This window comes from Lipophrys pholis (genome assembly GCF_963383615.2).
Source record: "Lipophrys pholis genome assembly, chromosome: 21".
Taxonomy (NCBI): domain Eukaryota; kingdom Metazoa; phylum Chordata; class Actinopteri; order Blenniiformes; family Blenniidae; genus Lipophrys; species Lipophrys pholis.
The window spans coordinates 6146633-6163003 of NC_137649.1; the positions used below are offsets into that span (position 1 = coordinate 6146633).

The window sequence follows — 16371 nt, forward strand, 5'->3', positions numbered from 1 at the left end:
AGAAAATGGACCGAACCCGACATCCGCATGGACTGATGAAGCATCGGATGATATCAGGGAGAGTCTCAACTATTAAACTACTGATGTGGACGATAAAACTAGAATATGGACCGCGAGTCAAACCACTGCGCGGCCGCCATGTTTGTTTACAACTGGATGAGCAAGAGGGAGGGGGAGAGATGTGCATGCGCAGTAAGAGCGCGCGTAGCCTCTGCAGGAAGGAATAGCGGCCGTGAAAGAATCTTTCCACCTTGGGAGCCGAGATAAAAACTTACAGTTCATGCAGACACTGGTGCCGTCTAAACGGACCCCCCAAAATTGAAGAAAGTTTTGCGGATACACTCGTATTCGTCGTCGTGCCAACGGGGCCTTAACCTCTGACTGATCACATCTCCAGTGAGCCTGAATCAGACACCCCGAGGTGTCCTCAGCACGCGAGCAGACTTCTCTCTGCTCTGCCGCTGCTGCTCACTATAAAACCATCGAACAGCCATACCAGCAGCCTCCGTCCGAGCTCCTCCTGCATCCGTCCTCCATTACGCACACCGAGGAGAGCTGAAACCACCGCACAAGATATAATCAACGCTTTGCAATTCAAATGTGTCCGATGCCTGTTGAGCTGCTGCTTCCTGCGGTGGACGGATCTCAAACTGGACGCAGGACGGACGCACAAACTCAGCATGTGTAGGAAACAGTTCGTGGATAGGAGGTGGCTGGGCTTAAAGGAACTTTAGAAACATCTCATCAAAACTTAATGACAAATATTGTCTTAAACACTACTAGAAATGGTGATTCACCAAATAAGGTTTTGTGTCGTCGTGTGTGTGGACCTGCCAGGTCTTTCTAACGACATTAAAACACAATATACTTCATGATTATATTCATAAATAGAAAACGGCAGGAATGTGACATTTTGGTATCCAAGGAGCCACTTTTCTCTTCTATGATCCGTCAATAACGAGCAACTCAGTAAAGTCACACAACAAATTAAACAGATCGTCTCTTACAAAGAATACACGAGCCATTTTTCTTCACACGAGTCCAACGCCAATCACATGAATCATCAAATCCCAAAATCCATGAAGCTTCATTTCGTCCATCAACTCGCTCCGTTTCAGATACGTTATGACAAACACACAAAACTTAAACAGCAAAAAGACGGCAGAAACGACACGAGGGAAGAAAAAAAAAAGGAAAATAAATCAGATTGTTTTGAAGTCGAAGCTGGAAAAATCGTCTCGGTTTTAAAGGGTAAAGTCTCCTACAGGCTGTGAGGTTCTAAAGGTCGGAGGTTTATTAGGCCGTTCGATGGCGAGTTCATAAACCTTTATACTACCGTAGGTTTCATTACCAATCAGAGGCGATGGCGGCTTCAACGTACTTCACAATAAGTTGACCAGAGGTACCGTCATTAGGTAAATAAATGGAGCGACCACATGGAGCACTCGTTGTGCTTATGGGGAAGGGTCTGATGTGGAAGTAGAGGAAGGATGTACAAACGGTATAGTGTTTACTTCTTCTGGTCGTCAGAGGACGACCGCAATCATTTTGAACTACGATCAACTAACTGATTGGCTGCAACAATCTGGAGGGACTGTAAATGTGCCAGATGTTCTCCTGAATATTCACTGCAGAGGATTGGACTCGTCACGTCTGTCTGGTTTTGTTGATCTGGAGGGTCGGAGGTCCGCAGCTTTCAGAGCTTCAGATGAGAAGATCAGGAGAAAACGTGAGGTTGAGTTGGCAGAAACTCGATAGTCAGCGAGCGAGGGGGAGGAACTGTGAGGCGTCCAACGACACAACAACGCACACACACACGCACGCACGCACGCACGCACGCACGCACACACACACACACACACACACACACACACACACACACACACACACACACACACACACACACACACACACACACACACACTCAGAGCAGAGTGTGTCTCTCAGGGAGAGCAGACTTTAGACTCCTTTTTGTCTCAACATACATCTTCCCCCAATTCACCAATTTCATTCAGCTCGCGTGGAGTGTGTGTGTGTGTGTGTGTGTGTGTGTGTGTGTGTGTGTGTGTGTGTGTGTGTGTGTGTGTGTGTGTGTGTGTGTGTGTGTGTGTGTGTGTGTGTGTGTGTGTGTGTGTGTGTGTGTGCGTGTGTGCGTTGTTTCCATTAGAGGGGAGCGAAGGGGCTCACTGCCTTTTGATGTTGCTTCCAAATGTTCCTGAAATTTCATGCTGGACAACTTTAATGGGAGCAAAAGATTTCTCTCTCTCTCTCTCTCTCTCTCTCTCTCTCTCTCTCTCTCTCTCTCTCTCTCTCACACACACACGGGGTTATATATCAGCCGTGTTTAAGCAGTAAAGTTTGTGATCTTTGTTCTCGACCTTTGTCTCAAAATAAATCCACTCCAAGTCTGTCTTCATGATGACTCGCCTGCGCCGCTGGAAAGTGTCTCTTTCAGGGACGTAATTAAAGTGTAGAGTTACCGGCTTTCTGGATGTTTGGAGAAACAAACGTTTTGAGGTTTTTATTTTCAAGCTGAAATGCAGCTGAACCGTTAGTTGGGGCATCGCTACTATCAAGCACTCGTCTTATTCGGCCTTTTCCTAATTCGCCCGGGGACATGAGAGCCTGTCACAACGTCCTTTTAGCAGAGCGAAGGCTCACAGTCATGAAACATGAAGATGAGGAGAAAGAAGAACGATAGATAAAAGAAATGATTGGAAAAAGTGAGGAAGATGATGCCGAAAATGAGGGGGTATGAAAATGATGATGGAATTGAGGGAGAATAATGAAATAAAGAAAATGAGGAACATGAAGATGGGGGTGATAAATAAGATGAAGAAGATGAGAGAATGAGAAAGATTAAGCAAATTATGAGAAAATAAGGACCGTGAAAACAAAATGGGAAAAAGTAGTTGAGGAAATTTGTGAAAATGAATAAAGGGGCGATGATTCATGTGAGGAAAAATGACGGAGATGAGGAAAATATGAGAAAAGAGAAATGAAAACACAATGAATACTATGAGAAAAATGAGGAAGATGAAAAAGGTGAGAGAACGAGGAAGGTGGACATTTTGAGAAACAAGGTCAATGAAAATAAAATGAGCAAAAAAAGGACTAGGGAAATGAGAACGAGCTGATAATTGGTATGAGAAAAATGACGGCGATGAAGGAATTAGGCTGAGAAATTTTTTAATGTTTTAGTGAAAAGATCTGCTGGATCCTTTTTACAGAATCTTTAATTGATTTCATGGCAAAGGAGTCCAAAGACAATCGTCTTCCCTGGTTTCAGGACTCATTCCTCTCTTTCTCTGCATCTGTTGACGGTGAAAATCCCAAAACGTGCTTCACTTCCTCTGCTGGAACAACGTTGAGCAGCTCAGAGGTGAAAGTCCGCCGAGTCTTAACTGGGATTTGTGGCACTTCTTGGTGAGACGGGGGGGTCAAAGTTCAGGGAGTGTGGAGAGCTTGAGGAGTTTCCGTCGGCGGGCTCATGAGCAAGGCACGGCCTTGGGAAAGAGTGTAAAGCGAGACACACACACACACACACACACACACGCACACACACACACACACACACACACACACACACACACACACACACACACTGGTGTTTCTGACGTTTCCAGTGCGTTGGCTGTGGTTTTGGCTGCGGCCAAAGCCGAGCTCGCGATCAAGGGAGGCCATTGTTGCTCGGAGCCTGAGAGAGGCGAACCATTCTTTCCACTTTCCATTTCAGCTTCTTGTCTGTTATTATTTCTTTGTAAGTGACGGCTCCTCTTTGCCACTGTTGTCAAAAATGTGTTTTGGGGTGAGAGATTTTGACGTATCCACCTCGAGAGGCGATTTTGTTTATGAGTTTCTGTAAAGATTCTCCTTCATCGGCGTCCTTGGAGATTTAAGTTTCGCTCTATGAGTTTGTCCCGCTGCCTCCAAATGGTGAGCAAGCTCTTTTCAGTCATATCTACCGCAGAGACGGGTTAGTTCAGAGTTAGTTCAGGGTTAATCTGCGGCAACTCCTTAAGTAAATAACAGTCAGAACAGATTCTGACTAGAAAGCTGAAGCCTCCGAGATGTACCCGCTGTGGCGTTATAGTGAAACGCTGCGTTATGCAGCATTATTCCTCACGCTGCTGAGCCTGGTGACCTGTTTCACACTGGAGCTTCATTCGATTTCACCAAAATGCACATTTGCTTTCATCGATTTCTCCACGTGTCTTTACTAAAAACTGAAACCTCCTACTCGTCTTCTCCCCTGACACTAACATGCATGGCGTCCACTGCCACAGCTCGGCGTGTGAACTGAACCACGGCGCCTCGAAGAGCGGACTTGTCCTCCACTTCGATCAGCCAGTCTGTCCCGCTGTCTGGCTGGACTCGTCTCTGAAGCTTGAACTAACTGCTCGTCTTCACGAGGATCTCTTCTTGCTCCTCCCTTTTTTCTCATGTCTTCGGTTTGTGTCCTGAATCCTGGCCGTCCTTGTAACCTCTCTGAAATCCTTCCTTCGTCCCCGGTGAAGGATTTTCTTCTCTGCTGACTGTCTTTGTCCTTGAAGACTGCTCCTCGAAGACTACTGCCTTACCTTACCTTACCTCATCTCTTCATCTGACGGCAGCAGATGGTTTCCTCCTGTCGTCTCATCTTCTCCCAGCTTTTTTGGCCGCCGTCCTCTTCTATCCTTTTGCCGTCCCCCCATGTCCTCGTCCTCTCCCTGCTTGTCGCTGCCTGAACGTCTCCAGGGGACATTTATGTGAACTTGAATCTGTCGTCCCCCAGCGCTGGGCTGCAGCTCCACAAACTGTAACCTGGTCCTAACGGAGGCCCAAGGGGACTTCACGTCGCCCTGCTACCCCCTGAAGTACCCCAATTCCCAAGTCTGTAAGTGGATCATGCAGGCGCCGGCCGGCTTCATCGTCCAGCTCTCCTTCCTGGACTTCGACCTGGAGGAGGCGCCGGGCTGCATGTACGACAAGGTGGTGGTGAACACGGGGAGCGCCGAGGTGAAGTTCTGCGGGCCGACGGCCAACGGGCTGACCCTGAACTCCACGGGGGACGTGATGGAGCTGTCCTTCGCCTCCGACTTCAGCGTGCAGAAGAGGGGGTTCAGTGTTAGCTTCAGACATGGTAGGTTTCTCACGCTGACGGCGGCTTGCTTGACTTCAGCCAAGCACACAGTTAATCTGGCTACGGCAGATCCAGCTGTCAGGACAGGTCGTTTTTACCGAGGATTATTTCCACTCTTTATTTATTAGTCGCTGTCCATCTTATATACTGTTTTTGCCAACCGGTTCCGATCCCTGCTGACGGCTGGCAAAGACTGGGTACACTCTGGGCAGATCAATTTCTGTCCTTGTAAATGTAAAATTAGTCTCCAAGTAGTTGTTAAATGATGCCGTAAGACTTACTTTTGCCTGTTTTATTACTGTGCTTGTATTATTGTAGTGTTGTGTGACACATTATCTGAGCCGTCAGCGCCGTGCGGGTCCGCCTGATGAATAGCTGACTCAGCAGAAATTAAACCAGCTCGTGGGAGGACGATGCTCTATAATTCAGGCACCTTTTTCATGTTTACAAGTAAAAACTGAAGGGGAAAAAAAAAAAAAAAAGTGTATCGGGGGTCAGTTTACACGCAAACGGTGCTTGGAGCCGCTGAAAAAGGTGGACATTTTTGAAAATGCTCCGTCTCCGCGGAAACGGAGAGAACCGCAAAATTGGATCAAACGTCATATAGTAAATAGTTTTGCACATGCGCAAGTAGATAGACAATAATAACAATGGCAGACTTTAAAGTGGGAGGACTCCCACTCCATATTCTCCTTGGTAGTTTTATAGTTGACAGTCACTGTCATAACAGTCCTGCTTGCTCGTGTTCTCCCATTGTTAATCTTTAAAGTGTATTTTTCTCCGTGCGCATGTGTGTGTGGTTTCATTACAAATATATGCCGACTCACGCCGTTGGCACGCTAATTGCATCATTTTCAACGTTTGTGCCTTTTCTGTGTAAACGGACTTCATTTTCTAAATGCTGTAATGTAAATTAAAGTATGAAAATTTCAAAGCAACTGTATAAAATACACAGATCAGCCATAACATTATGACCATCGATGTGACGTAACAACGATTATGCTTCATTATTGCACCTGATTTGTCCTTAAAGTCGATTTTAAACGCAAACAAATGGACGTATGTAAAGATCTGAGCAAGCGTTTCCAAAACTGCAGCCCCTGTGAGGTGCTTCCCCATCTGCAGTGGTCAGTATCGATCAGAAGTGGCTCAAGAAAGAGAAAGCCGTGAATGAGGATGCTGCCTTACAGCCTTCATCGCCTACCTGAAGGATCTGATTCCAACATTTTGGTTCCAGACGCCACATCATCCCCTCAGACGTCTTTGATGAGTCAGTTGGTCTTAATGTTATGGCTCATCAGTTCTTTCTTTAAATGTTGCATTTCAAACGAGCTCCCTTCAAAGGTCATTTTTAAAAGTTTTATCAGTAAGGACTCTGTGCTGACCGTCAGCTTATAGGGTGGAATCCTGTTTGTTCAGCACATTTCAACAATAAGAAGAAAAGAGGATTTCTTCTCGTCTCCTTGTGATTCTGTCCTTTCCACCTTCTCCAGTTGCCGTTGCTTTGAGGAACCAGAAGGTGAAAATAACCAGCGGCAACAGCGACGTGACCGAGGTGGCGGACTCCGTCTCCATCCCGTCGCTCAGCCACCTGACCCTGTGCTTCGAGGTGGAGCGCAGCAACAAGAAACAGGTTCAAACAACAAAACGGGACTTTTTTTTAAACACGTTGTTTGCTGGTAAATCGTTTATTTGAAGTGGGTGACGCTGAGTGATGTCATTCCATTTCAAACACAAATCGACATCCACATAAATAGATTGTCACTGAAACAGTGAAGAAGTATTTACTTACCCGGGGAAGCACACACACACACACACACACACACACACACACACACACACACACCTGTCACCGAAACGTTCAAGCAGCAATCTTCCAAATTAAAGCTCTTCGCAGATCCCAGGTTCAAGATTGGCCTCTAGCTAAGCCCCGCCCCCATGAGCCCCTCTCAACTGGTGTTGCACCACCCCGGGTCCGGTGAGAGGATCCTTATCAGATGGCAGTTTAACATCCAGTCACGGCTGGACACCGCTGACGTTATGCCGATTGCTAATCCCATCGTATAATGACAATCGTAGGATTGAGCAGTTTATTTTCCAGCTCAGAGAGGAAGAGCGAGAAGCAGGTGAGAAAGTACAAAAGCAAAGACTGAAACGAGAGAAGAGGTAAAACGTTAGAGAAGAGAGGACAAATGGGGGAAATGGAGAATCCGGAATTACAGATATGAGAGACAGTGGCACTTTTGGAAACACAATTCAGAGCGCAACTTTTTTTAAAAAAATTTTATTTTCGCCTCTGTGGGAAACGCGACTTATCTAAAATGACAATGTTATGAAAGTGCTCTTTTCAGTCAGTTGTGGTGTAAATAGGGCCATAAACACCAGGTCTGCATCCAGTTCTACTTCAGAATACCTCATAGTACTTCCAAATGTTAAATGTTGATTTTAAAACTGCTAACGGAAGGATCAAGCGCACTGGACCTCATTTTGATGAGCACTTTGCTCCACCACCCGAAACCAGGACAAAAGTGTCAGACGGCAGCATGTGGACCATGAAACTGTGGCGATAATGAGATGCATCTTAAACAGAAGAGAGTTTTTGTCGACAATCCAATTAACCATAAAGAAACGGTCTGAAGGTGTCTAAAATTCGACTTTAAATCACAACTTTAAAGAAACATTTAAAGAGACATTTTCTAAAACATAGAGTGGAATCAGGTTCTGGCTCATCAGAGGTCATGTGAGTTCAGACCGTCTTATGGGCCTTCGGGTGGAGTTCCAAATGAGAAAGGTTGCAAACCACAAGATTAATGGAATCAGACACTCAGGAATGAATCAAACCTGATATTGTGAAGTTCAATAATCGGGATGGAGGTGAGAATAAAGGACAAACTGCTTAACGCTGCAGAAAAGTAGGATTAGCTTTTTCAGATTAACACATTCCTGCGTCGGTTCCACACGTTTTTCTTGTCTGTTGTACGAAGCTTTGGCCTGACACCGTCATTATTGGCACATTTAGAATATTCAGATTAAACTCAGAGCAACAAACAATAAGATTAAGACTTCTGTATTAAAAACCAAGAGAAAAGGTATTAATTCTCTCGCTGTTGTTGTTTTTGGCCTCATTTAATCCAGTTTTCTGTGTTTCCAAACAGAAAGAGTTCCTCTTCACCTACTCTGACGGCAGCGGCGACGTGGTTTTGAGTTTGGGCGCCAACAAGAACAAGATGATGCTGATCGTCGACAAGGTGGAGTGCTCCATCGACGGCATCCTGTCCCCCGATGACTTCACCTCCACTATGACGCCCTTCTGCGTCCTCTGGACGTCGTCCAGCGGCCGGGTGGAGGTCTATCACAACGGGCAGCTGAAGGGGCAGACCTGCGGCGACTCCGCTGGCCACTCTGTGCCGCCTGGTGGGAACTTCCAGTTAGGAGGTGAGCTGGAGTGGGAAGCTTGAACTTCCTGCAGGCGGGCAAAGAAAGTAAACAACAACAAATCCGGTACAAAGATCTTAAACAACAAAGGCCAAGGTATCGAGCATCTGCATGTATAATCAATCACCCAAAACCAAGGTTTCTCCAACATTTAAAAGTTGTTCGGTAAAAAAACTAATTCTGATTATTGATTGGATTGTGAGTGGATTACCAAGAGAAAGCCTCTACACAGAAAGAATATGAGGAAACCCACATATTAGTGAACATGCAAACTCCATGCGGAAAAACCTTTCTGAAACGTAAAGTACTTCCTGATGGACTGCTAAAAAGAGTTTTCCTGTAAATGTGGGAGTAGAAAAACAACAGCAATAATGAAGGATTCACAGTTTCACGGTTTTAAAAGTAACAGAGCTTCTCCTGCAACGTTTATGTTTACTAACATTTACCACACCATCATCAGCATACATGGAGACATTTCTTACCTCAGACACTGATCGGTGGGCCACTGCAATGTAAGACAGCTAAAATATGCTTTTATGTCGACTGTCTTCTGTGTGCATGTTCACGTGGTTGTATTTATACAATACAGCCCCATCTACTGGCATGGCATGCAAACTACAGTGTTTAAAGGTTTCTTACATTATAGAACGTTGGTGTTAAGCTCATTTTAGCTATGGGGCCACATTCGCCACAATTTTATCTTGAGTGGGCCAGTTTGGTAAAATAGTGCCATAATAACCTTTAAATTCAAACTTTCGAGCTTTCTTTCTCGTTGTTGTGGAGCACAGTGTACGTGATCAATATGTTGATATTTTAACAATTACTCCCAAAAATGACTTCAATCTCAGAATATTGCCAATTTTAGTAAAAGCTTCTGGTGCAAAATACAATGAAATGTCCAAGAAACGTCTCCTATAGATATTCAGCGGGTCTCAGTCATGTCTTGTGTTCCACTACTCTTAAGAAATTTGTTTTTGAAAAATCGATGTTTTCTTTGAAGGTTTTACAATTTGCTTGGTGGTTTGGCCGGATTGGAGCCTCCTGCGGGCCAGTTCTGACCCACGGGCCTTGTGTTTGACTCCAACCATTCTAGAATGTATGACTGTTGCTCTTAAAACATTAAACCTTTTCTCACACAAAAGAAATGGGGAAAAAAAAACATTAATTTCCCAGCAGATCGGTCTCAAGGGAACTAAAGCAACTATACTGAAGTCTTCTGAATTTGTAAATCTGACAAAACTTACAAGTGTGGTTATGAGCTTTATGTTGTTTTATTTTTCAGGGACGCACAGCTTCAATGGAAACATCTACAACCTGCGGCTTTGGGACTACATGATGACAACGCAGCAGCTGGCAGCTTTGACCTGCGACGCCGTGGGGAACGTCATCGACTGGGACAACAGCCACTGGACCATCCCGTCCACCATGGCTCAGACCGACGGCACGCTCAGCTGCAGTGAGTACACGGAGTGAATCACGGTGCCGGGATGACCGAATTCAGTCGAAATGCCGCTCCGCAATGACAACCGTCATCTCAACTCGAACCAACACAGTTTTAAAGCAATAAATCGAAATTATTGATGATAAACTGCTTGGTTGCACAGTTATAAATCAGACATCTGCTCAGTAAATCCAAATTATTCACAGAAATTTATAATAAATTAGGATCCATTAACTATAAAATGCTCCATTACTCAGATTAAAACAAATAAGAAGAATAAAAAGGTTTTATTTAATGAGTTTGAGGAATATAGCTATAATTAACTTGGAAATATTGATAAAAATAATCTGATTTCAATGTTTTATCTGTATTTAAAAGTACACTTTTAAGTAATGTTTCTTGTGTACATTGGGTGGGAGTAACGATGCCTCTTTTATTACTTGCTGTTTCTTTTGTTCCTGGATTAAATACCGCATGAGCCCTGACTCAGTGCACCATCTTGTGGTTCAAAGTGGCGTTACAAGACTGACAATAGCTGTGGCTCGTTGGCTAAAAGTAAATTACAGACGGAACCTTTAGGGATTTTTATGTTGAAGTTTTTCGATGACCCCATCTTTTAACAGCTACAAAGACAAAAACACTGATCTTTTTTTAAATTTAATATCTCATTTGTCTTCATAAAGTCTGCAACTATTGCCTCACTAATGTTTTTGCAGTGCAGCAAATTTTTACCAGAGAACAATGGCGACACCTGCAGGTCAATATTGGAGAATTTTGGCACTTCTGCTTGACATTTTCTCAACAAATGGTGATATAAAATAAGGATCAAACGTCTATATAATCAGGTTGCAGGGGTGGCAGGTACCGTATTCCCTGGACTAGAAGTCACACTTTTCCTAATTGTTTGACTCGTCATGTGACCTGTATTTAGAAGCGACTCAGTTTACAAAGTAAACCTTTGTTGTGTTTTGTGGGTTTTGTTTACGCGACAACTGTGCTCGGAGCCAATGAAAATGCAACTTTTTGAAAACTACTCTCAAGACTGAACTTTTTGAAAACACTGAAGCACTGCTACTGCTACTGCTACTGCTACTGCTACTGATACTGATACTGATACTGCGACTGATACTGATACTGATACTGATACTGACACTGCTACTGCGACTGATACTGATACTGATACTGACACTGCTACTGCTACTGCTACTGCTACTGATACTGATACTGATACTGCGACTGATACTGATACTGATACTGATACTGCTACTGCGACTGCTACTGATACTGATACTGATACTGCGACTGATACTGATACTGATACTGATACTGACACTGCTACTGCTAATGATACTGATACTGATACTGATACTGCGACTGATACTGATACTGATACTGATACTGATACTGCGACTGATACTGATACTGACACTGCTACTGCTACTGATACTGATACTGATACTGATACTGCGATTGCGCACCACGGCTGTACTAAATAGTTCTGCACGTGCCCGAGTAGACAAACAATAAGAACAGAGTATCATGACTCTCAGTCCAGATTCTCCTGGACTTGGTAGTTTTATTTTTACAGTCACCGTAATAACAATCATACTTTGTCATCTGTCCACAAGAATGTCGTAATATTGTCATCGTTAATGTTTATATCATATATTTTTCTCTGCGTGCACGTGTAGTTGGTTCATGCCAAAAATATCCCAACAGCGCCAACTCATGGCCTGGCATGCCATCTGCACCGCTTTTGGCATTTCTGCCGTTTTCCATGCATATGGACACCTTGTTCAAAAATGCAAAAACGATGCATTTTCACCTGCAAGGTTGTCGTGTAAACGAGGCCTTATAGTCCCCAAAGGTATGGCAGAACTTTCACCAAATTTAAATGTCAAGAAAATATCTGTTTAAATAGCACGAGCCTAATAACGAACCTAAATCTAAAGGGAAACGATATGTTAGGATGAGGCTTCGCTCTGACCGACACATCGCTGCGCGTGAACTGCTTGAATGTAAAGGATTTTTTCACCAATCAGAAACGCTCACGCCGGTTTGTTTGAGTGTGTTTGTGTGCCCACAGAGTGGCACTTCTGGGTTAAAGCGCTGTAAATGACTGTGTAGCCGCAGGAGGTTAGCCGCAGCGGTTTGAGGGAAATCTCTGCCAACACTGTACTCGCTGCGGCGTGTGTGTGTGTGTGTGTGCGTGTGTGTGTGTGTGTGTGTGTGTGTGTGTGTGTGTGTGTGTGTGTGTGTGTGTGTGTGTGTGTGTGTGTGTGTGTGTGTGTGTGTGTGTGTGTGTGTGTGTGAGAATCCCTCCGAGGCTTGCTGTGGTTTTTGAGAAATGCGCGATTCTGCACTGAGCTTCCTGACTCTGCTGCACAGTTGGGAAGTTTGCATTAGCTTTTCCGTCTTTCCGTGAAACGCTATCTGCTGAGATCCTCGCCGACACAGAGACGCTTTAGAAACCGTCTGAATGGCTCCTTTGATGTCGGCCGTGTTTTTACACTCTAAAGTCGAGTCGTCTTACCGAGCCCCCCTGGTGTCGGCCCAGAGGAGATAAAAGAACCCCCCCCCCCGCTCTGGGATTTGTAATGATTTTGCAAGAAGGCCGCGTCTATATTTGTTTTCGCTTTGGACGTAACGGCGTATTTACGATCACTCCCATCCTGAACCGATATTTAGTAAGAAAACACGGAGCTCCATATATATTTCATCACATTTATTCTGGCTGCAGACAAAGCCAACATGCTTCTCTGCATTTATATTGGAGGCGGTTGCATACTGGAGGTATTATCGGGCTTTTTAACATTCTGCAGTGCACAGTTGGAATCCTCGGTTTTGTTGCGTTTGGATGTTTTAAAATCCACTTCTATTATTTTAATGGAAGACGGTCGGCGTGTGAAGTCCAGCGTGCGATGCAAAGCAGTCGTGCCCATTTTTCTATTAGCACACGGGGAGTGGTAGAGACGGGGGAGGAGGTAATGCGTTCCAATTATTAAAAGTACTGTGATTAAATACTTTTGAAGGGCTTGTGATGTGGTCAGTCCCACATTATGTACAGAGCACGATGGAGAGTCGTAGGTTCTGGTGCTCCGTGCAAACTCCAGCACATGCTTCGAATTACTGCGGGTCCGGTACTCCACGGTGTGCCGGTGCTTGTAAAAGATCCCAGATGCAACCGGAGCGAGTGTTTATGAAGGTTTTTGTTATGAGCAGGAGTCATTTGTGGAGTTGTCGAGCTTTATTTGCACCTGATTCAAAATTCACAGCTTATAAAAGACCCTTTTTTTCTCCGCTGCCACTGTAGAAGCTTTGTTTGTTTGTTTGTTTGTTGGTTTGTTGGTTGGTTTGATTTCAATGTACAAAACAAGAAAAACTGAATCCAGAAGCTTTTCGGAGCATGCGGTGTAAAATACCACAAAGTAATACACGATGTAGAAACTGAATTCACTGATTAATCATGTTAAAAGGTACAAAAACATGTCAGAGTTCAGCAGTTGCTTTTGTTTTTGAAACTGATTGTTTGTGTTCTGGCTGTTTGACTCCGCCCCGTGTCTCTGCTGCTTTTTTCCTCTTGTTATTAACTTCACAGCCTTTTTTGTTTGTTTGTTTTTGCATTATTAGCTGACGCTCTTTTCATCTTGTCGATGTCAAAGTCGCCCTGCTCACAGAGCTTTAATGCACGTTGTGGAATGTAAAGCATCCTTTTTAAATATGTATGCATGCTTCACCAATAAAGCATAGTATCATCAACAAAATGTAATAAAACAAGCTAGAATGTTTTATAACCTGCCGCCTTCAAAGCTCACAAATATGAAGACGAAATGTTCGTTAAAACTTGGATGTTTGCTGCTGGATGAAGGTGATATAATATAGGTATGGTGGCGCTAACGGCTGAGTCACATGAAGGTCGTTTGATTTGATCGTGTGTGACAAACATTGTCTAAAATACAGTTTGAAACGCTTTACGAAAGGTCAAATCCTTCGAATTGAGCATCAATGAGTCACCGCGATCCAGCTTCGTCTTTCATTGGTGATATTTATAGCGAATTGTTCCGCGTGCGTGGTTTCATAACTAAAACAAAACAGCACCCTCTAGTGGCCCAACATGCGAACTACATCATTTTCAGTGCTTCTGCCTTTTCTGTTTAAACATCGCTTTTTAAAAATACTACTGTCGCACAAATGATGTGGAAAGTGGCCTTAAAGACAAACACGCCTTGAGACAAGACTGCTGAAGTTTGTCTGTTTTAAATAAAAATTTGATTTGATTTTATTATTTTAGTTTGAGTGCAGCGGATAAAACGTCTCATTAATTCTGGTGCTGAAAAGGTTGCGAGAGATTTGATGACTAACATTCCACACATGTACTTTTCTCATACGTGGAAACTTGACGAGTCGCTTTGTTTTGACATGGTGAAATAAGCGATCAAAAATCACCAATTCTACTTTAATCATCTTCTTTAAAGTATTTCTCATTCCATATCTGCAAATCATTCTTTACTTTTACTACCATATTCTCCTGACTATGAGTCATGTTTTATTTTATTTGTTTTCATTTGGTCATTTCTGCATTTATTATTATGAAGGATTACTGTAAAATACAGCCGCTTTTTTTTTTCTTTTTTTTTCTGGCTGGTCATGCAACTCATATATGATAGTTTTTGTTTTGTTTTTTTTTTACCATATTTGACTAATAAGACTCCAGAAACAAGCAGCTGCAATAATACGCTTCTGTTTGTTCATAATTATATTTTCAGACTAATGAAATTCCGAAACTTTGACATTAAATTCATATTCAGTTTTTGTTACAGCATTAAGAGATTGTGTTGAATTGAGAGAATAAAAACATTAAAAAACCCAACATTTAAAGAAAAATGAATTAAAAAGATAAAACTGCTGCACATACTGAGAAACTCTCAAAAAACACCTTTTTCCACACCGCGTTAAGATTTTGTTCCACATACAAACATAACTTTAAAACAACATTTTGGCTTCTGGAAATTTAATGGATTAAACCAAAAATAAGTGAGTTACCAGTGCATTCTGGCCTGGAGATCAACAAGCAAATTAACAAACTTAATTGATCCCGGAGGGCGAACCTGAGTTTTAACTGCAGCAGGAGCGAAAACTAACAGAGGATTAATTAGCAAAATAACGTGACTCACATTGTCGCCATGCTGACGGATTTCTGCTCCACAGAGATTAAAAATCATCCGATGTCACAATCGGTTCACGTGTCCTCTGCCAACAAGAGGGTCAGACGAGGGCCACCGGCGGGACACGTCACAAAAACACTTACCTCTGGTCTAAAAAGCTTTTAGTGCGTCAAAACTTGGGAAAATCACTGATTTGGTTCCCAAAAGGATGAATTTTCTTTTTTTAAGTTCAAAGAACTTGATTCATTTAGGTGTTACCTACCACTTGAAACAATTCAATGAAGTTGGTCCAACTTTTTCTAACTTATTTTCTTTTCTCAGTGTATAAACAGCATATTTATTGTCATTTTGCGAATGAAATTACTGGAAGAGGTTCGGTTTTAAATTCAACCTTTCTTAAATACCAATATTTTGGAAGTGGGGTGAAATTTCACCTCAAAATTGCACGATATTTTTGTCATGTTTGGTTTAAAAAAGGATCAGAAAATGTAAAACCCTTTTAAATTCTTATCACAAAAATTACATTTTTTATTTTTTTTTTAAAAAGGCTATAACATCACAACGTAGCTTTGTAAAATCTCCATACATTAGTCTGAAACACAAATATATTAAATCAGTCCTAACTAACCCAAACAGCTCAAAAATATGTTGCTGTAACATTTGACCAGTTATTTAAAAAGTTTCAGCGATTTGAGAATCACAATGCTTCTTTAAATGTTTTTAAATGTGTCAAAGTCCTGAATGTGGTGCAGACTTTACTAAATGTTATTTTTGCAGTTTGATGGTGAATTACGCAGAAACAGATTCCAGCCAGGTTCCTTTTTTGTCTCTGTCGCCACGTTTCCTGTCCGTTTACGGGACGGGAGTCTGAGCGAGAGCCGGCAGGTGACGTCCCGTTTGACCGCAGCACAGTTTGGACTGGAAATCTTTTTAAATCTCATAAACACTGAAGTCCTGAGCCTCACTAATGGAAGTTTTACAGCCGCTGCTTTTAGTGTCTTCAGATCGTTTCTGTCTCAAGTGGTTCTATTTTTACTTCTGGTGGTCGATAGATTCCTGTAAGGACTTGAAGCATCTTTAGCCGAGGAGAGACGAGGACTCAGGTTTTGGTTTATTGGTGTGGTCAAGAGAACTTAATGCGGGACCCAGTCTAAACCAAGACCAGAGCACCCCAACACCAAGACTAAAGTGCCGAGACTATATCAAGA

The 16371-nt window shown here is 43.0% G+C and overlaps 1 protein-coding gene across 2 annotated transcripts in view; it reads left to right on the forward strand.

The window, feature by feature from the left end:
• The window catches only part of adgrg6 (adhesion G protein-coupled receptor G6), a 97632-nt gene that overhangs the window by 31507 nt on the left and 49754 nt on the right, over window positions 1-16371 (forward strand). For both annotated transcript variants that reach the window (XM_080490430.1, XM_080490431.1), the window contains exons 3-6: window positions 4775-5122; window positions 6616-6755; window positions 8278-8557; window positions 9840-10013. In XM_080490430.1, coding sequence (XP_080346556.1) covers window positions 4775-5122; window positions 6616-6755; window positions 8278-8557; window positions 9840-10013 — 942 coding nt within the window. The remainder of the gene's footprint in view (window positions 1-4774; window positions 5123-6615; window positions 6756-8277; window positions 8558-9839; window positions 10014-16371) is intronic.